The sequence below is a fragment of the Copadichromis virginalis genome, linkage group LG6 (assembly GCF_057382275.1).
Source record: "Copadichromis virginalis isolate Kocher_CV1m ecotype Utaka linkage group LG6, C_Virginalis_male_GT1.1, whole genome shotgun sequence".
Taxonomy (NCBI): domain Eukaryota; kingdom Metazoa; phylum Chordata; class Actinopteri; order Cichliformes; family Cichlidae; genus Copadichromis; species Copadichromis virginalis.
This window is the reverse complement of record NC_140623.1, coordinates 10,650,567-10,677,910: the sequence shown is the minus strand read 5'-3', so window position 1 is coordinate 10,677,910 and position 27,344 is coordinate 10,650,567. Positions and strand designations below refer to the sequence as shown.

General features: G+C 41.7%; 1 protein-coding gene across 2 annotated transcripts in view; it reads right to left on the bottom strand.

Moving 5' to 3' along the window:
• cacng2b (calcium channel, voltage-dependent, gamma subunit 2b) overlaps positions 1-27,344 on the bottom strand; it is a 71,305-nt gene that overhangs the window by 6,565 nt on the left and 37,396 nt on the right. For both annotated transcript variants that reach the window (XM_085458579.1, XM_085458578.1), the window contains one exon: positions 16,684-16,767. In XM_085458579.1, coding sequence (XP_085314705.1) covers positions 16,684-16,767 — 84 coding nt within the window. The remainder of the gene's footprint in view (positions 1-16,683; positions 16,768-27,344) is intronic.

Here is a 27,344-nt window from a genome sequence, read left to right as displayed (position 1 = left end):
TCTGTATCAGATCCTCTAATGGGCATCGTGTCTGTCTCCCTCCATGAAACCCCTCGTCATCCCTTTATCGCCCCATCTCTCTGTATGTGTCTGTCCTCATCATCTGTCTGTTTGCCATCTGCGTTGCTGATTTCCTGATCGGCCTCAGGGTTGTCATGGCATTGCTGTGGTCATGGAGCCGGTTTCTGAGGAGACCAGTGTCACGATTCTGAAATTTTGATTGTATTTCAGCAAGCTCATTCAGGTTATTTCCTTTTCCCTTGCAGAAAGTGTGCCAATATTCTAAGCTCTGGTTTTCAATGAATCTAGCATTAAAATCCAGATGTGCAAGACTCTGTGAAGCAAAGACTATTCTTATGCTTCTTGTGAAACTACTAACAAAAGTGTTTATTGTAAACAGCTGCAATTTTGCAGACCTTTGACCTGACTTTACATCCTATGTCTCTCGAAATTATGGTCACAAAGCAAAGGCAAAACAATGCTGGCTGTAATAAACCAGAGTTTGCCTCCATTGCTTTGCTCAAAGGTCCTTAAAATGAACAAAGAGCAGGTCTTGTCCCTGGTATTGTTTCTAATGTCAGTAGCTCCCATATTGGTTTTCTTTTCCCTCCCTCATTTGGTTTTTAATCCTGCATTTCTCTCTCCCTCCAACTCTCTATTGCAGCTGCTCTCTGACCGTTTCATCCACTGAAGCAGATCAAATATTAAGGTGACCTCAGAGTTGGAACTGCACCAAGATTCCCCTCCTCCTCTTCCTCCTACTCTTCTCCCTCCTATTTGTTTTAACCCCATCACCTCTTCTTCATGTGCTGTCAGTGCAAATCGTCTTCAAGGTGGAAATCCTTCATAACAGGTGCACACTGTACGTACACAAAGACACACACATATTCAAAGAATAGGCAAAGTTGCCTTCTGTCACATTCACTCACAGTCATGTAAACATGACTTCAGAGGATGTTACACTGAGTTGCACTTCTGGAGAATCAGTCCAGCATTAACTACTACTAACTACTACTACTAACTACTGCCTGCCCAAGACCCCAGTCACACAGGCCTAGAGACAGGTGGTTGCTAGGGAACAAAATGAGTATTCCCTGACTGGTTGTGAGTGGTTGCTGGGTGTCACTCTGAAATCAATTGCTAAAGCTCCAGTCTTGCAGGTCAACAGATCGGTGACCTGCTGGTAATGACCGGTTACTAGGGAAAAATATATATTCTCCAACCAGTTGGCAAGTGGTTGCTGGAGGTTGCTGATAGTCATTAGTAGAAATTTGTCAAAGAAGTATACAATTCTGCACTGATAATTTTAACAGCTTTGGTCACTAGGACATTGCCACAACTGCAACTATGTTTCTGTAGACACAAACAACTATTCGATAAGTGACAATGCAACTTTAAAAACGCAAGAAACAGAGAATTTTTGCCTTCAAAGTAAAAACTGTGCCTCTAAAAGAGTTAGGCTGTGTTTGCAAACGAGTTGGCATCTTCCATGCAAATATGGGCGCCTGCAGCAATCTCTTAGCAGCACTCAGCGGCAACCAGCAACCTCCACCAAACATTTGCCAACTGATTTGACAATATGGATTTTTCCATAGTGAATGGATGCTGCTAGGGAGTTGCCAACTAGTCACTAAGGGTTACGGCTGTGTCACAGTAATCTTTACAGTGACAACATGAGTAATACCTATACCACACACACGATTTTGCTTTTGCTGTGAGGACACTTGTTGGCACAATGTGTTCCCTTAGCTCCTCGGTCACCGATAGAGGGACCAGACCACAGTCCGGATTCCGACATAGACCTATTGCTAAATTTTGACAGACTGTTTCTATTTCACTCTGCACAACTTTTCTCATCTTTACAGTAGAGTTTTTTAATCTGTTCAGCCTTTTCTTTGTCTTTACAGGAGTCAGTATATGTACAAATCATTCAGAGCACGTGTGAAAACAGACTACTGCAAGAAGCTGAGATGCAGAAGTCCAAAGACAGAAGAACCCACTACTAAAGAAAAACAACAAGCAGCAGAGATTTGTTTGGGCCAAGGATCACAAGAAATGGACATTAGACCAGTGGAAATCTGTGCTTTGGTCTGATGAGTCCATATTTGAGATCTTTGGCTCCACCCGCCGTGAATGGATGGCCTCTACATGCATGGTTCCCACTGTGAAGCATGGAGGGGGAGGTGTGTTGATGTGGGGGTGCTTTGCTGGTGACAGTGTTGGGGATTTATTCAAAACTGTACCAGCATGGCCACCACAGCATCCTGCACCAAAATGCCATCTGGTTCGAGTGTATTACTTATTTGCTTTGAAAAAATGGTACATGCTGATTCCAGATCTTTCTGTAGCTTACCACAAGTGGTCCTCGGCTTTTGGAAAAGTCTTCTGATAATTCTTTTCACTCATGTGACTAAAATCTTTCAGAGAGCACCTGGAACGTTCTGTAGTTTAGAAATTCTTCTGCAACCAATGCCATCAGTATGTTTTACAACAATAAGGTTGTAAAGGTCTTGAGAGAGCTCACTGGTTTTACCCGTCATGACATGAGACACCTTTTTATAGGCCCTCAGATGGGACTGAACCAGCTGATATTAATTTGGTCTAAGTGTCACGGTGTACAAGGTGGATTCACGCGCTGGACTCCGGGGATTGATGCACACAAGAGAATTTATTAGTGAACAATGTCCAATGAGTGTATATACAAAAGGTGAGAGGGGCAGGGCTCCGGGGGAAATCCAGGTGAACACTCTTGTCTCTCTCCAAACAATCCAAACACGAATCCACTCGAACACTCGTCACTCAGGGAACACCAGGGAAAACAGTCCAGAGGGTGAAATTCTCACAACAATCCAGCGAAGAACAGCCGTTGCTTCCTGGCTTAAATGCCATCCACACTGATGAGGCACGGGTGTTTCCTCCTCCGAGGGCGTGGGCCAAGGGCGTGAACCCATAATGAGTTCCGCCCTGGCGCGAGAGAGAGAGAGAGAGAGAGAGAGAGAGAGAGAGAGAACTAGAGAGATAGAGAGAAACAGCTGATCAGCGACCAGCTGAACCTCCAGGCCGTGACACTAAGTGGCAGGATTGATTTCTAATTATTGCGAGATTTCAGGTGGTGTCATGACTTTCCGTGCCTGCTTGTTCAATACTTTTTCTGTTTGTCATTTCTCATTATTAAAATAAAAGGCTGCACTTTGTTATCAGATTGGCATTTTGCTAAGCTACTACGCAGCTACGTTAGCTAGCACTATCAAACCTGTCAGGTTTGGCATTGTTGCATACAACATACTTTACAATGACATAAGTGGTTATGTAAATTCTGACACAATGGATTCAGAGAGAAGTATGACATGCTTAAATAAACTTCTTGGTTTTACCCGGTGAGCAAAATATGACAACACTCTGACAACATTTTTACATTTTCCAGTTGACTTGATTGAAAGTAGAAAAGATTTTTTTTGTATTTTACCACTATGGCTGATTTCATGTTAATTTGTGCCATAAAAAAGTGAATAACCAGAATCGAGAGAGAAAGAGAGCGAGAGCAGGAGTGGGTTTCATAGATAAGGAAGAAAAGAAACAAAGTTGCAGTAAGCATGCTGTGGCACTGCAGGATTTTTTTAACACACACTGCATGTATAATTATAGGATTCAATGAGAATAAAGGGCTAAATAGGGAAAGGAAAAGAAAAAGAAATAAAGAGAAGAAAGAGAGGGAAAAGAAGAGAAGAGAGGAGAAGTGCAAAGACTGCAGGCTTTCACTTCTCTGTGAAGCTGCTTTGCCTCCAGCGATCCCTCTCCCTCTGTTTCCCTCCCTGCACCTACACTTTAAGCAGAAGGCAGGGAGTTAAAAAAGGAGAATTTTTAAATGCGCTGGCCTCCAGGCGCACCCTGCCACCAAGCACATCATGGCACAGAGACAGACAGAGAGAGCTGAATTGAGAGTGAATGAGTTTTAGTGTCAGCAGTGTGAGGAGACATATTCAGTATGGTTTAGTTTCTTTGTTAAACAAGCAAACTTTTTCCCACCTGTTGTGATTTGATCTATCTCGAGGCCACCGTTTCTTATCAAAGTACGCCAAACACTAAAAGTCAGACAGAGCATTACAAAATCCAACTTTCCAGAAATATCTCCCGTATTTGTTGCACAGAGTATTGTTGTACCAAAATGAATTCATCAATTTTATTATACAGTGTTCCAAAAATTAAAGGAAATTTCCCAGAGGTCTTCAATTGGATTTAGGTAATGTAAGCGTGGAGCCCAGTCAAGTCCTTTGACCAACGTTACAGGCAATGTTACAGACAGCGCAACTTTCTTCGTGACTTCTTTAGACTCTTTTACGTCTGGCACATGTGCTCACGGTGTACCTGCTCTCATCTGTGAAATGCACAGGGTGCCAGTGGTCATTAACCTGCTTCCAAACGTCTCAAAACCCTATCCATAGAGGCAGCACACTGCAACCGACAAGAACAAAGGATTTGAACACTACAGAGCACCTCCAGAAGTCTCATCATATGGACATGTTATGGCTGAGGAATACAACAGATATTTACTGAAGACAATCAGAAAGCAAATTAAAAATACCAATGAGCAATTTGTTTTCACTGGCTTCCATGTGAGAACAATTGCAGCTGACATTACAGTTTGTGCGTGCCACTGGTGAGGGGATCAACACCTTATTATCTGCACATCTCAGCCTATTTATCTATACCCCCTTATACATGCCGAAGGAGTTCGTGGCTGTCTTAGCTCATAATTGGACGAGAGGCAGTGTACACCCTGAACAGAGCACCTGTGTGCTAATTATCAGCATGAAATTGGTTCGTAATATTGTTTCTACATTCCCCCGTTGGACCGTGCAACACTATTGGTTTAGTGGTTCGAAATTAGAAGAGAGTAAGGCTTTGCATTATTGCTGCACATGGAGAAACAATCATTCAGAGGAGGAAGCAGAGAATGGCGATGATCATACTATTGCTGTTGATGCTCCTATACTACACATCAGTCCAGCAGTTGTCAGCTGTGTGACATTTCATCTCACTAAATGTGCCAAAAGCTGCATAATATAAGACTTTTTCTCCAGTTTGGATTTCTCATTTCCAGAATCTGTGCATATGAGCAAAGTTAAGCAACACTTTGAGACATTAGGTCATTCCTACATCCACACCAGCACAATATGTACTGAGGACTATAATTCAGATGGAATACACAATCAGATGGCAGAGCACTCACACAGACATACACACAAACCAACACATTCGCCTCGCTGCTTTCAAACAGCTTTTCTTTTTCTTTCTATGTATTACACTTTCATCTTCCATTCATTTCCCCAATTGCTTGGCTGGTTCTGCTGCAGTGGTGTGTGTGTGTTTGTGTGTGTTTGTGTGTGCGTGTGTTTGTGTGTGTGTGTCTCTGGCTGACTTATGGTTTCATTAGCTGCAGCAGAGGAGAGCCTTGTAATTGTGGCTGAATTATAGAGATGGGGGTGGACACCACCATGGGAGCTCCTTGGGTTCACACACACACACCTACACACACACACATAGCTGTGTTATGTGTGTACACATAATCTACAGTTACAGTACAGTTGAACCCCCCCCTCCCCACACACACACACACACCCCAATTACTTTCTCTCTCTCTCTCTTTCTCTCTCTCTCTCTCGCTCTCTCTCTCTCTCTCTCACACACACACACACACACACACACACACACATTAGCTCAGCAAGCTACAAAGTGAACACACTCATCGATCAGCCCACCACCTACTCACTCGCTCATTCTCCAAAGTGGGGTGTTTCCCATACACACTGTACACTAACCATGCTGGAACAATCTGCTCACTCTTTCTGTCTCCCATACACACACACACACACACACACACACACACGCACACACACACACACACACACGCACACACGCACACACGCACACACACACACACACACACACACACACACACACACACACAACTTCGCCCACGTGGGAGAGCCCAGCAGCAAAGAACATGTGGTAGTGGGAACTCAGCAAAACAGCTTCAGGGGAATAACTATCTGTGTGTGTGTGTGTGTGTGTGTGTGTGTGTGTGTGTGTGTGTGTAGGTGTGCGCGCGCGCGCGTGTGTGTGTGCGTCCATGCAGGGCTGATGAACGAATCATTTTTGGGAAACAAACTGCATTTATTTAAATGGAGGAAGAAGAACAGAATAATGAAAATAAACGCCACCCTGCAGATGTGTGTTTGCACGTGCCTGTGTGAGTGGGAGCACGTGTTTGTGTGTGTGTGTGTGCTACACGCACAGGGGGAGCTTGCACAGCCTGCCAGTCATTATCATGCCGTATTACTCATGTAAATCGTGATATGCCTCCATGTCACAACTCGACCGCCAAAAATAGCTGCAGTGACATCGGTGGGCCTGATGACATCATCAGTGGGTGACGTCACATGTCTCCTAGCATACCGATTCAAAGTATTAGCATTATGTATACGCATTCAACATTCTAATTATAGGAGCTAGAAGGGTTTTCAGTGCAAATCAGGACTCTGAGGGTGTGCGCCCTCTGTACCGAATTTTAGACCTGACTAGTGAGGACATCTATTCAAAGTCATTATATTTTGCCTTATCCTCACTTGTTCACCTGGCTTTTTATGCTTTAAAAATTTGTTAAAGGTCATAAGTGTAAAATAACTATATATATATTACCTTAAATACTCTATTTTACAGAATTTAGCTCCGCCTCACCCAGCACATCAATGTATTAAAGTGAGCTACATCCCAACATGAGTGCTTTTTTGTATATGACACATTTTTCTAATCAACAGTTTTACTTACAGTATTAATTAATAGCAATAATATATAGTTTCTCCTCATAATGTATACTCTAAAATTTGAATTGTTAGGTGCGTTGGGAGGTTTGTGGTGTAGGACTTACAGACTGCAGTTCGGCATGGATGGCTAGAGGGCGTGAGTGAAATCAGTTGAGCTGAGTGTGTTAGAGTAAGAGCCAATGTGTTTTCAGTTAGCCAAAATACTAATCTTGGTAACAGCACCTACTATACTGAGCCCAGCTGCTGAAGACGATGTCTTATATCTTTCAGTTTAACTCATTTTGTCCACTACAGAGGATATAATGAAGAGGCTATTTTAGATTTTCTGTTTGTGATGCTAACTTTTGATGTAAATGGTTTTATTGATCCAGTTGAACAGCTTACATCATATTTTACAAAATAAATTGTACAGTTAGCTGACTGAATTCAGAATAATTCAGCTTATATTTATGTAGCGCCAAATCACGGCAACCGTCACCTCAAGGTGTTTTATATTGTAAGGTAAAGACCCTGAATTAATTTAGCTACGTGAACACCACTGCTCTAATAGTGTTAGCTAGCTGGCATTACCTGTTTTTCTGAGGCAGCTGCAGAATAGCTACTCTGAAACCGACTGCTATGAACGTTGTTGTTATTATTGAGAACAAAATCTGCTGGCAGCACCTTGTAAAGTGTATTGTTTTTGACAAAGCCAGTCATTGCCCAGGTCTCATTAGTTTAATATATACTGGTAGGAAGTAGAGATGGACCGATCCGATATTACGTATCGGTCCGATACTGACCTAAATTACTGGATCGGATATCGGAGAAAAATAAAAAATGTAATCCGATCCATTAAATATCACGAAAGCACCTCACAAAACTTGCAACACGCCGTAACTCACCTCAGGTTAGCACGTCGGAGCAGTATGCATCACGTGATAGAGCGGCTGTGGCATGCGGGACCTGTCGGTGGTCTGGATAGCATTTGGAGCTTCGCTAGCAACCCGGCATTTCATCTCCGACAAAGTTATCCCGAGAGAAGTAAAGCAAGTGTGTAAGTCCATCTCTGAATGTTTGTAAAGCATTCCTGCGTTAAGCTTAACAAACGATATATGGAGCGACTGCCTCTCCTGCTGCTACTTCAATCATGAAACTGCTTAACGATCAGCTGATCGGCTTTTCTGTCGCTAGTCCGTGTCTCTAGTTTGCTTTTGGCCCACTTTGCACCAGAAAGAGGAAACCAGCGGCTGAACAACAGCAGCACGTTTAAGCTTGATCAGCTGTTGTTAGAATGTATTTAATATTACTTTCTACTCGAGTAGCTGACGGCTGGTAACTGTGCAGGGGCGGATCTAGCAAAGTTTAGCCAGGGGGGCTGATAGGGCATTAACAGGGAAAAGGGGGCACAAAGACATACTTTTCTTTCTTATTCTCATTTAAAATGTCTAGCTTTTAATAAATAATTATCTGACACCCAAAGTTTTAATTTGATGTAAAATGAATAGAAGTCAATTACTGTATATAGTAACTATTAAGTCTAATATATATACCCTAGTAAGCTATAGTACTTTTTCCTTTGGGAAGGTACCATCTGTGCAGTCTGCAATTTTGTTGAAGAAAGATGTTGAATCTATTTAATATTTCTTGAAAAATAATTGATTTCTGTGCATTTTTTCCACACTGCATCAAATTAAGGTTGATTACGTCGATTAAGCATCATGAGGTGGAGCATGAGGGGTGGTTCCCTATTTTTTATTTATTTATTTTTGTTGTTGCTGGGAGTTGGAACCCTATTAGTTAGGTTGCTTAATATTTATGCTAAGTACTCTTTAAAATACCAGAATAGGGAGGATGGTGTAGGTTTAAGTTTATTAGATTGATCAGTATTGCTGAACTATGAAATATTTTTTTTTGCATACAGGTATAACAGAATAGCTTTAGTGTAGTTGTTGTTTTAAACTTGAGTATGAACTTATACAAAATGCAGCAAGATATTAAAAAAACAGTTTTGTTGATTAAAAAACACTATATCGGATTCATATCGGTATCGGCAGATATCCAAATTTATGATATCGGTATCGTATCGGACATAAAAAAGTGGTATCGTGCCATCTCTAGTAGGAAGCCTCTGCCACGCAGACATGGCTAATTTGTCGACTTCTAAAAATCTTCCTGATTTGTGCATATCAGGAGTCACAATCTTCCACAATACCAGTAAAAACTGACACTTTCATATGTTATTGTTTGCTTTATCTGTAGGTTCCATAACTCCACTACTAGAGCTCAGTTAAGGTTAGGCAGTGGTTTTAATGGTTCTCATAAATGCACACAAATGTGTGTGTGTGTGTGTGTGTGTGTGTGTGCGTGTGTGTGTGTGTGTGTGTGTGTGTGTAACTCTGCCTTGTTCAAGCCAGTTAGGGCCAGTGCTGAGCTGTTAGCCATATCTAATCCCATTCATCGGCTCCATGCATGACACAGCACACATAGACACTTCAAAAGCTTGCACATACACTGTCTCTCTCGCACACGCACACACACACACACACACACACACACACACACACACACACACACACACACACACACACACACTTTGTGTTGTATGCTTCACAGCCTTTCCCTTTTTACTCTTTCCAACTCTGCAAACACACACAGCTGTAGTGGCCTATGCAAAATCTGTGAATTATAGACTTCATATGTTTCAAATTAAAGCCTCAACACACATAACTCATATGATACCCAAGTCAGAACATTTACTGTAACATGTCCACAAAGGCACATCAGTACACATATAGCCACGCACCGTGGGCTTCGGATTTCCTCAGTTTTAAAGCCAAAATGGGATCAATTATGTAACAATTTCAGGAAATAAATATAGATAGCTTTTTTATCTTTGTCTTGTTTTTGGATATAGTGAATGCACATTAATCTACCTTGATGACACCAAGAAACATGCTGTCACCTAAATCTGTTATCCAATAAATGCAAGCTCAGGTTTCAAGGACACCGTGAGTTCATGTGCAATAATAGCAGACAGTGCAAGACATATTATGGACAGAAGGCTATACATCAAAACGGTTTTATATAGGACATAACAAGCGTCTCAGCAAGCCGAGGTGAAATGTATGTCCTTGTATAATATCTGTTTTCAAGTGACCCACAAGTTCGGATTTTGTCAGGTGCATATTTTTGCACAAGGTTTCATAAAAGTCGAAGTTCTGACCAAGAAGCCGGCTGTGATTGCCTTCATGGTTTCTGCACAGCATGAAACAGACCAAAGAAAACCCCAAAGTCTTCATGCATAAGTTAATGTTTTAAAATTAAGAGATCTGAACGAAAGGAGACGCCGGTAAAATTTTCCAGGAAAATGCAGTTGAGTCACACAGAGAGAGATTTCTGCATCGACAGTGGTGCTCTCTGGTTTAGATGGGTACATCCTAGGGCTGGGCGATATGACCCAAAATTCATATCTCGATATTTTTTAGCTGGATGGCGATATAAGATATATATCTTGATTTTTTTTTTTAAAGTCATAAGTTAAGAACAAAAAGAGAGTTCTTAGTCACACTGTGTCCCAGATGTCACACGGGCACTTTTATTTACATACAGCGTAGATGTACATGAAGAAATTACTCAAAAATAAATTATCAGCATTTATTAAATAATCATGGTCCATAAATAAAAGAAAACAATGTTGTTTTTGTGCATAACAAAAAGCTCGCAATTGTGCAGTCAAAATGTAAACTAATAGACGCTGAGCGTAATAACAAAGAGACAGATTTCACAGCTGCACCACGTCTCTGAACAGGTGCCATTTGTGGTCCTTATACACACACAGTACGTATCACTCCGCGAGGCTCCTCCTCGGTAGCCGTAATCCTCCGACAATCCATCAAGTGGTGTAGCTCCGTAGCTTAGCAAAGTCATATTAAAACATTTTTTGACAGATTGCCGAGCGCTGTGTACCACATAAAATCGGTTCGCGGTCAGTAAGCACAACCAGAATTCATACATAAGGCGCACTGTCGATTTTTGAGAAAATGAAAGGATTTTAGGCCGTGCAGCCCCTCCTGGCTGCATGTCGTTAGCGCGGTTAGCTCGTTAGCACGGTTAGCTCGCTAACACGTTGACGCCGTCCAGCCCCACGCACGGTAACTCGCTAACGGAGATTTTCCGCTTTCATCTTGTCATTGCCTGCAGGTGAAGCTATGGGGGAGGGGGAGTTGTGTTCAGTGAAGGAGAGGCGAGGCGGAGTAACGTTGCGTAGAGACAAAAGTGGACGAAAGAGAGGCAAACCTGCGGCTCCACAAGTATAATTATAACGTAACATAGACTATATCGATATAAACGATATTGTCACATCTTATATCTCGTATGAAAATATATCGATATTTTTAAAAAACTCGATATATCGCCCAGCCCTAGTACATCGGCAAGGTAAATCGTCAGCTCTGTCCTCTATATTATGCTATGCCGAAGAATTCTGGTGGCAGATCTGTCCTCTCTCTCTGTGGCTGATAGTACAACTGCTGCAGGACGAAGGCTGACTGCTTGCTCTTACATAACCACATGTACAAATTCACCCAGTGAGAGGAGACCTAAAAGGGAGGGGGGCAGGGTGAAACAGCTCAGAGAGCAAGAGACTGAGGGAGAGAGACAGAAAATGCCCTTGGGCAGAGAGAGAGGGAGACAGAGAAAAGGAGAAACAGTGTGTGAAAAGAATCTCTAACAAATAAAGGAATCTATGTATGCACGTGTGTGTCGGTATCCGTTCACCTGATATACTGCAAATTTTGACAGTGTTTTTCTCCGATTTACTAGAGCCATGCTCATGTGTTGCCTAAAAGCTGTTTTCTGTTGCACACGGGCACCTATGAGGCATCCCGGGCAAAACTTTGCTACATAGCAATGTATGAAAATGTATGAAACCATAGTGACCGCAAACCCGAGTTTCTTATGCTGCAGTCACGCTCGGGAAAACAGTGACTGGAAACTGCAGCATGACCGGAATTATTACGACTGTGTGGAATGAAACTACAATCTCATTTCTTCTTAAATAGCTGCTTTGGAGAAGGGGATCAGATCAGCCACCATTCACAGTCAGTTTCCGGACATCTTCGAAGCCACTCTGGTGCATCGAGATGGTACTAAAATGGCAATATAATGGAATCAATTTGTTATCAGTCTGTATCAATTTGTCATTGAATGGGGTCAATTTGCAATTATATTCAATCTGTTTGCGATAATATGGCAGTTAACTGTGATAAATCAGTGAAAATTCCACATCTCCTCCTGTCTGCTGAAAATCTGTCGCCATATTCACATTAGATAGAAATTCATATTAACTATTTACATTGAATCCTGCAAGAACCTCCTAGATTTGAAACAGAAATTCTTTCTGATGTAGTTGCTGCAGGATGGTTATTTAACTACAGACTGACACAGGCACTGCGTCAGACTATTTACAGGATAGGGCAGCACGGTTGTTAGCACTGTTGCCGCACAGCAAGAAAGTCCTGAGTTCAATTCCACCGTCAGGCCGGGGTCCTTCTGTGTGGAGTTTGCATGTTCTCCAGCTTCCTCCCACCATCCAAAGACATGCAGTTTGTGGGGATAACTGATTAATCTAAATTGCCTGTTGGTGTGACTGTGAGTGTGAATGGTTGTCTGTCTCTGTGTTAGCCCTGCGACAGACTGGCGACCTGTCCAGGGTGTACCTGGCCTCTCGCCCTATGACAGCTGGAATAGGCACCAGCACCCCCCGCGACCCTGGAAAGTATAAGTGGAAGCGAATGGATGGATGGATATTTACAGGATGCAACCAGCTGAGTTGAGTCCCCTGCTGCAAATAGCCAAATGCAGATGAGTTGCGCTCGCTGGTGCAACCTGATGCAGATTGATCACAAGCGGAAACGCGTTGGTCAGTTAATAAAGTTGTTCCTCTTTACTTTTAAGTGTTGCTGGAGCCTCTGCTTTGTACATTTATTAATTATACAGCAATTATTTGCAAACCTTCACCAATCTGTCTGAGAGTGACTACAATCTTTTTGACAGACTACATTGTAATTGTTTTGGGAGCAGCTTGCCTTCCATCAGATGACCTGTGCAATCATGTTGCCATCAAAAGTGGTCACCCCGAGGGTCAAGGGAATTCCCTGCTTAACTTCTGGGTAATTAGTTAGCTGTCCCTACTATTTGCTATCGATTGCCTTAATTCAACTTTTGAAAACCTTGCATCAAGGCACTCCTCTAGTCTGAATAACAGCATATTAATATTAGTCTGCTACTGTTTGAATTGTTACAGAATGACATCTGACATTTCTGCCCGTCTCTGTGCTTCTGTACACTTTTTTATTCATTTCAGTTCTGGAGCTGCACAACTGCTGCACTTCATTAATCTGTGGACAAATCCCACTCAGTCATGATGCAAGAGGTGTTATTTAGTCCTTTTCCTTTTTTTTCTGTGCAGTGAATCTCAACTTAAAAAACCCATCTGGGACAGATCATGATACTGCAACAAAAACAGGAAAATGTTAGGGCTCGTTTGCTTTCTCCTTCTTAATTTGCATCTTCGATGTGGTCTGTGATGTTAGTCCATATATCACCACAAAGCTGCATTCAGACATGAGAAGAGCAAAGATTTATTTCACACGCATGTTTTCAAAACTGTTGGTCAGAGCTTAATGACTGATGTGATGTGATATTACGACAGAAAAAAAAAACAGGTGAAGGTAAAATACCTGCATCAATGATCGGACGTCCTTTTTCTGTATAAATCAGAGTACCTGAGAACAGCTTTGATGTTTCAGGATGTATTGAGGAAACCAGCAACCCCAAGTCAGCAAATATTGAACTCTATTGTTTCACTCCATCTCTCTGGCTGTCTTTATTCAGGCTTTTGGCAGCAAAACAAAGGGATGGAAATTCAAGGTGGCAGAGGTGGGCTGGGATTTACAGATGCAGCACTTGAAGGTTAGCTTTTTGAAGGGGAATGGTTAACCATCTACATCGACTACTGTATAATGAACCCAGCAAGTTCAGTTGAGCAACTAGTATGAGACTGTGGCTACAGTGGGAAGCTTTCAGGTGGGAATGTGTATGAGCAGAATAACAGAGGAAAAGATCTTGCATTGATAAACAGATGTTGCATCATTTCCATCTGTCAAAATGTGTCATCATCCACACTTTACATTGTTATTGCTGTAATTTAGCTGACACTGTTAATCAGAGTGACTTGCAGTGAAGCGGACAGTAAAATAGGCTTTGATTACCATATCACTGAAGAATTCAGGAAGCCAAAAGCAAATAGTGCAAGAGTCAGTGCGTTAACGCATTTATAATAGTTACGTAACCTGGCAAACTACAAAAGTGGTGCTCAGATAGCAAACAGAATAGGAGCAGAAGGACAGTTTGTGCAAATGGTGACAGTCACAATTAAGCACTTGACACAGTGATGAATTTCAGCATATAATTACAGCTGAGTTCAGCATTTAACTGTTTTACCTGACTTGTTGTCAGGGTTACAGCTAATGACTATTCTAATTAAGCTAGGTCATTGTCGTTGGACAGCAGTGGTTACATCTCATTACAAAGTCAACGTTAGAAAAAAAATTACATTCAGTTTATTCATGCCCACGTGCATGTGAAGCCTTATTAACTCTTACAAACACGTGTTTGTGTTCGTATGGTCAGGATCAGTTTTTCCCAGGCCTAGAATTGCCTCATTATATGTGTTTATACCAATTTTAAAATTAGAGATTCATTATGGAATTTACATAATAACCCATCTGACATTATTAAATGGAGGATTAATTATTAATTAAAGGGAGGAGGGAGAGTATTTTCTAGGCTTTTCAACCCCTGTTTCTGTAGAAAAACCTCTAGTATCACAAATTAGGTCCTGTTTTACCTAAAAATATTTTGTGTTAGCCGTGCAGCAGACTGGGGACCTGTAAAGGGAGTACCCTGCCTCTCGCACTAAGACAGCTGAGATAGGCTCCAGCCCCCCAGCAACCCTACCAAGGATAAGCGGAAGAGAATGGATGGATATTTTGCGTGACTTTTAACAAAATTTCAAGTTAATCTTTTACTGCTACCATATATCAAAATGATTCAAGTTTTGACCTGAACAGTATATAAGGAGGACTCAGAGCGGTGATCGCCCAGGAGAGCTGATGGGCATGATGGCATCCCAGGGGCTGTGGTCAAAGCCTGGCAGGGATCCTCGCCAGCTTCTTCAAACTCTCCTTGACTCATGCCACTGTTCTCACCTGTCTGAAGGCCTCCACCACCCTTCCCATCCACACAAAGACTGGTATAGACAGCCTCAACGACTACACACCTATAACCCTCATGTCTGTAGCTATGAAGTGTTTCGAGCAGCTGTTTCGCACATCAGAGACTGTATACCCCCCTCCCTTGATCCTCACCAGTTTTCTTACAATCCACATCGGTCCACGGAGGATGTCACCACCATCACCCTTTACAGAGTGCTTAGCCATCTGGAGAACAGGAAGAGCTACATTAGGATGCTCTTCGTGGAGAATCCCAGACATCCTCACCACCAAACTGGACCACCATCAGGTCCATCCTGACACCTGCTCCTGGATCAAAGACTTCCCAACCAACTAGCCTCAATCAGTCCAACTCGGCCCAGTTCACCTACAGGTTTTTGGGCACCCACATCTCCGCTGATCTCAAATGGACCCACAACACCAACGACCAGAAGCCCCTTCTGGGCTTCTACCGCTCCTCAGGGCCATTAGTGACAACAGGACGGCTGCACAGAGGGTAATTAACACCACAGATACTTTTTTTGGCTGATAGGTCAGAATCTTCTGTCTGAAAGGCCTCAGAGAAAGCCTTATGGCATCGAGAGAATTGCCGCAACTCACTCCCTGCTGTTATAAAAAAGATTAACTGTACACTATCCAGTCTCAAACTAGCAAACTTCCCGTGCCACACTGTGCGCATCCGTTTCACTAAACCATCTTCAAACTTTTGCAAACTTTTAAAAACACAAAAAAAGATTTTTGAGTGGACATGACAACAAACTCAGTTCCCTCGCTTCCCTGTATTCCTCGCTCTACCCCACAGCCTCCATCCACCAGCTGTCAGGCAAGCGTGAAGGCCTCGGTGGAGATGGACAGACATATGGATGGAAAGCAAGAGGGAGGAGGTGAGGGATGGCTGGATGGATGGAAGGAAGGAGGAGTAGGAGAGGTGTGACCCACTTAGCAGAGCCTAGAGTATTTATAGAAGAAAGTGTCCTAATTGGCAAGCCGCTGGGAGAGCAACAGCGCTGTACTGCTACCCTACTCCTTGTCCTTCACCTCCTCAACCTTCCCTTCACTGAGCCATGTGCTTTCTCCTGATGCACCTTCCTCCTGTCCTCTTTCACCTCCCACAATCTTTCTTCTTGAGGACTTTAACTATTTCTTCTTCCTCCTCTTCCATAACAGTGAGATTCCCCTCATTCTTCCATTCACATGCCTGACCCCTCCTCTACTGAGTCTCTGCTGTAAGTGTACACTGCCCTCCATAGTTTCTCCTTGTCTCTGACTTTCTGCCACCTCTTCCTTTTACCCTCTCTACGACAAAAAAGTGTGGTTTCTCATCCCAGCCCCTTTCCCCTCTTCCTTTGATCTTTTTCCATTTTTGGCTAAGTGTGCTGTCACTCAGCCCACATCCTCACTTTCCATCCTTCATTTAATATGTTTGTAGGCTTTTCAGAGAGTTCATGATAAAGACACGAGCAGTGAAAGATAACTTTAAGATCAGATGTTACTGACTCAAAACCAACTAAAACCAGAAAGCATGAATAGGTGACAACTTTGGGATTATTCTGGGATTATGAAGGAAAAAAAGACAGACTCACGTAAGAAGTACTCTGAGGCATCCGCCTCATAGTCAGCATCCTCAGGAAAGTGATCTATCTGCTTGCACATGCCTTTGAAAGAACCTGTGAGAAAGAAAGAACATATTACAAAAATCAGCACTGACAAAATCTAAAATTGCACGTGTAAACATGCGTTTATGTTTGTGTTCGTCTGAATGACCGAACGCAAGAAAACTCAATTTTCCCATTTTTTCCTGCATGGTATCGCAGATTGTATCAAGTCTCCAGTATTCTGCTCGGTGTCTGTATCAACCCTTCTTTGGGACAAAAGAGATGAGACAGGGAGGAGAACTTTGTCAGAAGCTTTGAAGGAAACATATCACAGAACAAAAAGTGACAGACAAGGAGAAATAAGGAAGACGATTGGAGGAGCTCAGTCTAAACAACTCAAAAACGCAGGTGGGAGGGTGAAGAGGAGGCACGGGGAGAGCAAAATGCAAATGATAGACAGGAAGAAAGGATAGTGCTGCTCATTAAGAGAGATTGTGTGTGTGTTTGTGTGTGTGTTTTTGGCTTAGTGCAGCTCCTGTGGTAATTGTTGTACCCTCCTAAACCACTGCAATTAAATGGCCCCTTGTTAATTGGCGATTGAAGGACGAAAGACTAGCGCCGGCTTTCAAATGGGCATCGGCTGCGCACACGAGCACACTCTCACAATATGTCTCACACTTCCAGGCGTGCGCGCGCGCACACACACACACACACACACACACACACACTCACATACTGTAGCATCAGCCCTGTTACCACGAGCCTCCCTCCAGCCGTCTTTTTCACTCATCGCTGGGGGAGTGTTTGCTGCTAAACTTGCATTTTTATCATACCTGTGGAGATAATAACCATTTTATAACAAAGCCTGATAAAAAAAAAGTGAAAAAAGAAAAAAAAATCATGACAGGACTCCAACAACAGCCTGTTTCATATTTACATATCTTTAATACACCTCAGAAAACTCTCAGACGAACAAAGTGTTTTTCATCAAGTGCACTTTGATAGATACATTAAAGAAGATATTTCACGAGGAAGCGGCGCCGAAACCTTTCAGAGTCCTGCAAAAACACTTTCATCTTTTCATAATTTCAGCGTGAACTGCGTGTAGAGCGCCGTGTTGAGATTGCGTTCGCTTCCTGAAAGGACCGTGATGAGTGACAGCGCACTGTGTTTCAGCAGAAAAGTTTCACATCTGAATGCCCCTGTGTCTCACTTGCTTACAGTAATTGTTTGTTGGGCAAATGCGAGTCGGTACTACAAAGTTAAAAATACTGCAATCATGCTGAGTGTGCTTCACAGACACACTCACTTTTCTACAGTAAGCGCCGATGACTAGACTTTAAAATGATGTCATTTCCCCTCCAGTGGACGTGAAGGAGATATTTAGCACTTCAGCGCAGCCTCTTAGAAACTGTTTCTTTGTTTAATCAACAGAGCTTTAAAGGATGGTGGTGACAGCTGCATTGTTCAAGTTACATTGGTAGAGGATAATCTAAGAGCATGAAGAGTGTGACAAATGAAGACGTGAGACTGTCCTCCCTCAGAAAACAACACCACACATTTGCACGAGGTTTTTTTATATGACCCATAAAAACCTCAGTGTGAATAAGAGCATGTGTAATGTGCACTGAGCTCTCCAAAAAAATGAGGATGCCAAACTCATTTTACCACATACAGCCCACTTTGATCTGCAGTGGACCAGACCGGTGAAACTTTCTGTTAGTATAAAGGTGTTTAACTGCACGTTTAATCCCTAAGATGTCTTAGGATAAGAAGAAGAGATGCAATTTCAACCTAATGTCTCAGTTTTATAAGATGATAAAGAAATGCTGCTGTAGTAAGCGAAATAAAAAATTCCAGCTTGGCCCTTTGGGATTGAAATAAGAGTGTAAAATTACAGAAACAGCTCTGCTGGCTCATTGCCCAGACTGCCCTGTCATTACAAAGAGGAAAGTTTTTGTCAAAACAGAAAAAAATGTCCATTTTAGTTATATATTTGAATGTGGACACGTTGTAAAAAACAGACACTTCTAAAGTAGATGTCATTTAATTGTTTATCTGTTACCTTTACTACTGTGGGGGAGGTCTTTATCAGCAGAACAAGCTGTAAATTTGATGAAAATACAGTTAAAATCTAAAATTTATGTCCTCCTTTAAAAGTCCGGTGGGCCGGATTGAAGTCTTTTGTGGTCTGATTGTGGTCCCCAGGCCTTCTGTTTGACACCACTGCTTTAACCTCCTAAGACCCGAACTCTTTCATGGCATGCATTTTTGATTTCTCTTTGCTATGTGGGCTGATTGGGACCTGATGAATGTAAAAAGATTGAACTTTTTTTTTTTTTTACCTGATTTTTTTGTCTCTGAGAAAAATGAAATCCACATATGAGGATATTTGTTTTAAATTTCTATAGAACAGTGGAGGTATAATGTCCTCGTACGTGGATATCAGGCCTTTGTGGAGCAAAATTGAGTATTTTGGTCTAGACGACCCAAAATGTGATGTCCACATATGTGGACGCCAGGTCCTAGGAGGTTAATGCATTAGTCAGAGATCACTGATTTGATCAAGATTGTTGGGGGCAGTAATTCCAAACTAACGAAGCTTAAACTAAACTTGACATCATATTCAAAGAACCTGGGTGTGACGTAGGTATCTTGTGGGAAGTTTCTGATATCTGAAGTGATGTGCATATCTTATGTTGTTGTTAGCGGTGATTACATTACTGTCAAAAACAATAAAGTTTCTGCAGTACATATGAACAAAAGTAAGTTTAACAGCTACCTAAGAAAAGAAAAGAAAAAATAATGTTTTGATGGTGTCTCTCTCCCTGAGTGCCCCTTGCTGAGTTCCTCCAAACCGAAGACCACGCAGATACCCTGCTAATATTTGCTGGATTGTCTCAGGGGTGTCTTTACACAGCCTGCACTTGGGGTCTTGCATTGTGAGGTAGACCCCAACCTCTGTGGAGCTTGTACTTAGAGCTTGTTCTGTGCTGCAATGATTAATGCCTCTGTGCTGTCTTTCAGTGCAGCTTTGTCCAGCCACTGGTAGCCATTCAATATCAGCCACTTCTTCTATCTGCCGATGATCCATGCCATGCTGACGTCTATCCTTCCTCACGTATTCACTAACATGCGGTCAGTTGTGTCAGTCTTCCTGATGTACTCATGGATGTTTGTTGTTTCATCCTGGATAGCGGTACATAGTGGTGTATATATATATTCATCATTTTAAGATACGTTATACGGCGTCTTTCTTGTGTAGCTGGGAGTATACAGCCACGGCGCTGTTAGACTGGTACCACCATTTCCTTTAACTTTAATAAAAGGACTTCTTTTTTCCCGTGTTTGGTTTTCTGTATAAATTTATTGGTTTGATCTCTGGTGTCTTCAACCCACATCCCACAGCATGTCAAACACATCAATTCGCACACACTCACAGCTATGTAGAAACTACATTATATCTATTCTTCCGTTGCTGCTTTCTCTCTCTCTCTTTGCCTTTCACACGCTCCCTCACTTGCTTCAACACTTGCCCACCCACACTGCACCACAAGCACATGTAATCTGGAATTGGATTTTCCCTTCCTTCTCCTTGCTTTCGCGCCCCCCCCATCTTGCTCTCCTGTCTGTCTCACATACATGTGCTCGTACCCTGAAGACCAGATTCCCATTTGAAATGAGCTTGCAGCTCAGCCCGTCCTCTGGGCCTCCCTCTCTCTCTCTCCTTTTTATTCCTTCTGCAATTCAAATTAAGACCATGCTTTACTGTCTTGACTGGGAAGAAACCTGTGCAGTGCATTTCATTTCTTGGCTGATTCTTTTTTATGAATTTTGTATGGGCGCTGGGGGTTAAACACATGATTCCATGGCCTCTTTATTACATACACTCATACCTGTGATTATAGAGCAATATAGCACAAACAGGATTGCCAGCTTTCACCCATCAGAGTGAGGCTGTGGAGAGAGAGAGGGGCTTTGAGCATTTGGCTCTATTCTACTGATGCCACATACTTAAGAGCAGGAAGGACATCTCAGCACAATGATACCACAAGTACTTCACGAGTGGATATTAGCCTAAATCTACATTCTGTCTTATTGATTTCACGTGTGAAGATAACTGATCAAACTTTGGTGAATTATGACACAAAAACATGTGTGAGACAAACTGGAAATATATGAAATGAGTACCTTTTCATATATTTCCAGTACCTTCCTGCTCACACCGTCTATAGTGGGAGTGGGGTGCTGCTGATCTCATCCATGGATATAATAAAGAATTATTTGAAGATCTCAATGCCACCGAAAGACTTTCTGTAGTAAAAGCACAGTTCGGGAACAAGAGGGATGACTCGCCCATCACTGTGTCTGAGGTCACCAAAGTAGTCAAAAAAAGACTACTTATTATTTGGGAGGCGGCTCAGTGGAGCTGTTACTCCTCGATGTGGAAAGGAGCCAGCTGAGGTGTTTTGGGGCATCTCCCTAGGATACCTCCTCAGTGAAGTGTTTTGAGGATGCCTCACCGGGAGGATATTAACCTGTGAATCCAGTCATAAGTGGCCATTCAGCCCTCAAACCCCAGTTTGAGCTAAAACAGAGTTGGCTTCTTGGAGCTGGATAGAAAGAAAAAAAGGGGAAATGATCAGCTTCATAGCAGTAAATTTGGTTTCCATGAAACTGCGAAAGGTCTCTTTATGAAGCAATGCTGTGTATTAGCAACACAAACCTCTGCTAGCAAACAAATCCGCTTTGCATTCATTTACGCTCATTGTGTATTCGGCTTTTGTCAGCTTTGTCATCGTGTTGAAACAAACTGGAGTATTTTTTGATGCTGCAATACATCAACCAATCTTTCGCTCAGATAAAAGAAAAAATGCAGACACCTTTGTGCCTGCTGAGAAATCCCCATCTGAGAAACTCCTCCTCTTCCCTTCTCCTCTCGACACAGCCATCGTAATGACGCGTCGCTCTTACAAATTGCCCCTTTTAAATTATACATTCTGCTTTAAACATGGAACAGATACTATTATTCTGAGACCAACCTAAACCTCGGGGGTCAGGACAGCTCTGTCACCCACTTATGCTCACAGCAAGAGGGGCCGCTGTGTCTCACAGAGGATGATTTATACCAATAAGAGGAGACCCCGATGACCCCTTTGCTGTCATAAGCCAATTAGAATCCTGCTCGCTGACCGACCTGGTAGCTGTTAAGGATAAGTTAATACAGTATGATGAAACACTAGAAGACATCCTTTCATGAAGCATTAACATCGTAACCCACTCGGCGAGATACGTGAAAATGTGTATGAAGAGTAAATGCCCTCCTCTGAACCGGTACTGTGTCTTATGCAAATAACTCGGCGTGTCTTTATTCCTTTATGCTAATTATGGCTCAGTCTGTGTGTTAAAGTGCCACTAAAGTAATCCCTCAGTGGCAAAGGTGGATGAACATCAGAGACCTCAAAGCAGATGTGTTGCACAGCAAAGGTGGCTACCAGCTCAGTTCAGTGGATTACAAACACGGTACACAGGAAATGTGCTCCTTTCTTTTCTTGATCTATTAATGTAAATTCACCCAGGAGAACATTCATCCCTGCTTTCATGCTTTTGTAAATATTTCTTTGTGTTCTTTAGGCTCCTCGGTTGTTCCGAATACGAACATTTTAGATTTTCTAAAAGGTTGCAACAACCCCACCCATGAACCCTTAGCAGAGATGCTTAAAACGCTCCCTAAACGCCCCACCTGCTGCATCTGATCCACCTATCTCCCCAGTCTTTGACTTTTAGTGGCATTAACAGAAAGGAATTTAAAGTAAACATACAACTAACTACAACACATTTAATCTCCCTCAGCTACATCATATTGATGGTTTTCTTCTATATTAACTAGTGGGTTAACAAAGAATCCGATTGTTCAGTGATGACGTGACGAATCCTACTTCCGGGCCTAAAGTAGTCTGCGTTTAATATGGCTTTTGTGTTGTTAACATGTTTAATGTTTTGTATTTTCTTCTATTTGATCTCAAAAAGCTCCTAAAACAGTCAGTGATCCCTGTTGACCTCCATAGGCTTTTATTACCGCTAATCATTTATTTAAGCTCAGTTTTTAAAACCTTAGGATGTAACTACAGCCCAGCCCATGCAGCAGTATATGAATGACTAACCTCGTATTGTGGATGGATTATCTCAGTTGTTCTCCTGGCTGAAGTTTGGTCCTTTTACAGCATCCTGCCATGCGATTACATTTGTTCCTGACCACCGACAACACTCACGTTAACTTTTATCGAGTGGGAAAAAAAAGTTAGCTTGTTTATATTATGCTAACATAGCTGTGTCGCTAGCGGTCACGTAGCACATCATTATATACCAGCTAGCCCAACTTCAGTAACCCTACAAACGTCACTGCTGTTTAGTTTTCTGTCTTCATTTATGCTGGAAGTGATAACAGAGCTGTACGTTTTAATTTGTTTATTTGTTTAATTTGTGACATGCTATATTGTATTTAGATAGAAGCTAGCGAGCTAACTTCCTGCTAACTTCTAACTCAGTTAAATGTCATAAATTCCGTTTTCATGGATGCCTGGATGTTAAACTCAATTGTTACACCTAGTAGAGCAGAACGCTGATCATTTTATTAAAGATGGAAGACTTTAGACAGTTTTTCAACTCTCAGTAATGCCATAGTGATCGTTTGATATATGGACCTGCAGCGGAGTTTAGGTCCAGACAGGCTAGTGAGGTCAGACTGAACAACCGGATATGACCTTAATTATTAATAAACATCTGCAGTGTGGCTTATATAATTTAACCTTCTGAAAACACCGTAAGATTTTCAAAGACATACACTGGAGTTGAATGGGAAGGGAGATGTCATGGTTTGAACCATCTCAAAAACATGTTTGTTAGTTAAACCTGTTTTGCATTGTTAAATGTAAGGCTAAAGATCGCTATTGATCGCTATTGATCAGACGCCACAAGCGAAAGATTCATACTGGTGGAACATCACTATATGGAAACATAAACATTTTAATTGTCGTTATTTAAATCCTTTATAAAGAGCACCTCAAATATTAACAATTTGAATAAGCAAACATAAGGAAATACACTTGTCCATTTAGTAGTGAATATTTTATAAACCCTGTTAAGGTTTCTTTGTTAGACGATTAAATTCAGTTTTATTTCTATAACACCAAATCACAACAACAGTCATTTCAAGGCACTTCATAATGTAAAGAGCCTACAATAATACAGAGAAAACCTCAAGAATCAGATGACCCCCTATGAGCGAGCACCTCGGCGATGCTGGGAAGGAAAAACTCCCTGTTAACAGGAAGAAACCTCCAGCTGAAAAGTGGGAAGTTAAAGATAAGAATAGAGCTTAACTTCTGTGCCCTGTAACTTTACATCATAAAATTTAAGAATAAAAATATTTTGTTGCTTTGTTCTGTTGTGAGAAATATAAATATCTGTGCAAACTTTCACCTTGCGGGATGTTACTTGCTTAGCAGAGGAAGACAGAGAACCCGGTGCACCCACCACCCAATTTTCAATATGAGAGGATAAGATGATAAGACTTGCTTGTGAACATACACCCAGGCAGCTGTCATGTTATTCAACTTACTATTGCTCTTTAAATCAGGCCTACACATGTGTAGCTGGTTCCCTTGTACAATACTATCACAGCAAATTGAATAGTATGCAGATTTCCAGAGCCTTGCATTCGTATTCTCCTGATGAAATTTATATCACTTGTGCTCGTGTATGTGTGTACACGTTACAGTTCAGGTCATGACCCAAAATCAGAACAAGTCGGGAGACAAGAGGATTACCAGGGAAAGTGAAAATTGGATCAAACTGGATTGTAACATATTGTAGTAGGAGACATAATCAGGTTTCTCAGCAAGTCAGGGTAAGCAGCTGCCTGACTTCACCTCATATGAAAAATGCAAAATGTTATTTCTGTACAAACTCAGTTCAAAGAGGAAAAAGGCTTCATTTTCTCCTACTAGTCCCAAATGGTCCAAATATAATGATCCATATAAAAGGAGCTCAGACAAAATTCAGTAAACATGCGGCCAGAAATGAACTCTTCATGCATTTTAAAACTTTGATAGAGAACAAAAGGACTGAAATGACTGAAAAAGCCTTCAGTTCATTAAACGACTTCATTTTGAGCTGTATTTCATTATAATCTTTGAACCCGCACGGCCAATTCATTTCCACGCAATTTCAGCACACGTCTGGCAATAGACAGACCTATTAAAGATAATTGTAATAAATGTGGAATTAGATTCTCACCCTATTTGTTCTAACTAATTTAGAGTAAGCAATTACTTTTCCTACCAGCAGGCATGCACAAGTGTGCACACGCACCACATAAATTACTTTGATGTCTGGTTGTGACAGAGAGAACTGCTCGGGTTTGCTCCTGATAAAGAAGCCTCCATCCCGACTTTGATTTTTTTTCCCTTTTTTGTGACGGGGAAGTAGAGCAGCCTGTTGTCATGTGGCACAAAGCAAAAAGGAGCAAATGACTGGTTAGTGATAATTTGGCAGATCATGGCGCTGTGTGGTGGAGGTCACCGTAGCGTCCAGGTGGTCAGAGAGCATTTCACAAGTGTTCACACTTTTAGTCCAAATTAGTTCATTGCTCAGATTTCCCTCCGCGTTTAAATGACTCAACTTGGGTTAAGTGCTTCTGATCAGTAGCAGAGCAAAAGCCAAGTGGACTAACGTGGGTAAACCAAGTGTGATACAGTAAATGCATCCATCCATTCGCCATATCTTTTACTCTGTATATGGCTATAGGGGGTTGGAGTCTATCCCAGCTGGCACAGGGTATATCGAGGGTGGGCAACTCAAGGCCTCGAGGCCAGAGTCCTGCAGGTTTTAGATGTCACCTTGGGTCAACACACCTGAATCAATGATGATTAGTTCATTACCAGGCCTCTGGAGAACTGCAAGACATGTTGTGGGGGTAATTTAGCCATTTGAATCAGCTGTGTTGGATCAAGGACACATTCTGCCATCTGCCATTGCTACAGCTGTGTATCCTGCTACAGTGATGCCAGCGGAACATTTTTATCAATGGCCTGTGTCACTTTTCTTTCAGATGTTGAAGGACTCCTGTTGACTCTACAGGACTAACCTGCACATTGCCAATAGATGCTAAATAATACCAAGCACAGCTCAGTGTAAAGCCTATGGATCCAGATGCCTCAGTATGTGAAACCTTGGAAAGAAGAGTGGACCCAGCCAGAACCGTCAGTCTGTGGACAACAGTGCTGACCTTCCAGGCTGCAGACAAGACTGGATGTTTAAATGACATGACTGTGTTGCTGCAGCTGCATGCAGAGAAGCAGGCAGAAAAGCAGCTAAACAGGTGAAAGAAAACCAGTGTGATCCTTGGATGACTAAGAAATATCCTGTTTTGCCAGTGTGTCCAAGATGCTGTTTGAAGCGAAAGGCAGATATATATAGATATATAGATTCAGTTATAAGCTGTTAAACAGACTACACTGAAGTTGTAAGGAATCAGATTGCATCTCATATCATGCAAAGTTTTCAAGTTTTGCTAGATATGAAATCCTGCAAAATATAAAATACATCAAGTAGAAGTCAGTCATGTAGTTAATAAAGACAAATTAGCGACAGCAATAACAGCAAAGTTGCAATTTCAGGAGACTTTTTCATTAAAGCAGTCACTTAATTAGCAACACTGGCATTCTAGCAGAAGGAACACCTTAAAATAAACAAGCTGCTTGTAGAGAGTTCATCTGTAACATAACTTGGCATTGCATGCATTCAGTAAATAAACAGGGCATATGGTGACATTATATCTGTGATATAACATTTATTTTAAACTACTACTGAACACAAACATAGTTAAGCCTTTGGACTACATGGTTTCAGTGTTGGTGAATTGTGATGACACACAGCGTCTTACAGAAAAGTCATTTGTGATTTTAATCACTCAGGCAGAGTCAGTGTATTAAAGCTTAGACCATAGTTTAGCTTGTTTATAACAGCTCACATCTTGGATATCTGTTTTTTATGTCTCTGATTCTTGTATAAACACATTATGTAGTGCTGTTACACAAAGAATCCGTCAACAAATGTTGATATTAACTGTGTCGGACACAAAAATTGTACGTCTCAAGTAATGCGTATGCCTTCAGTCAGATATACTAATCCAAAACTGTCATCTTCTGCTATCACGTTTGGATTTGCATTTACGGTACTTTTAAAAAGTATATACAGGGCTTCACAAATTGCCACAAAAACAAGAGAATACATGAATTATTAATTCATGGATTACAACGATAAATATATTTTTAGCTTTAAAATATTGTCGTTGATTAAAGGATTTGTGCATAACTGGTGGATTCACCATTACAGAAACATGAAAAGTGATTTTGGTAATTACCAAGGCTGTTAATGTAGGATAGCAGTGGCAACAACCTTACATTGGGTGGTGCTTGTGACCCTTTATGAAATTGTTCATTTTTCTTTTCTTTTTAAATGAATGCCAAGCGGAGGATTCAAAAACCCATTTTACCCAATCAAGAATCAGCCTGATTCATAATGAAAAATTTCTATTTGTCATTTGTACACAATGTTTGCTGTATAAGTTAAACAACGAACTTATG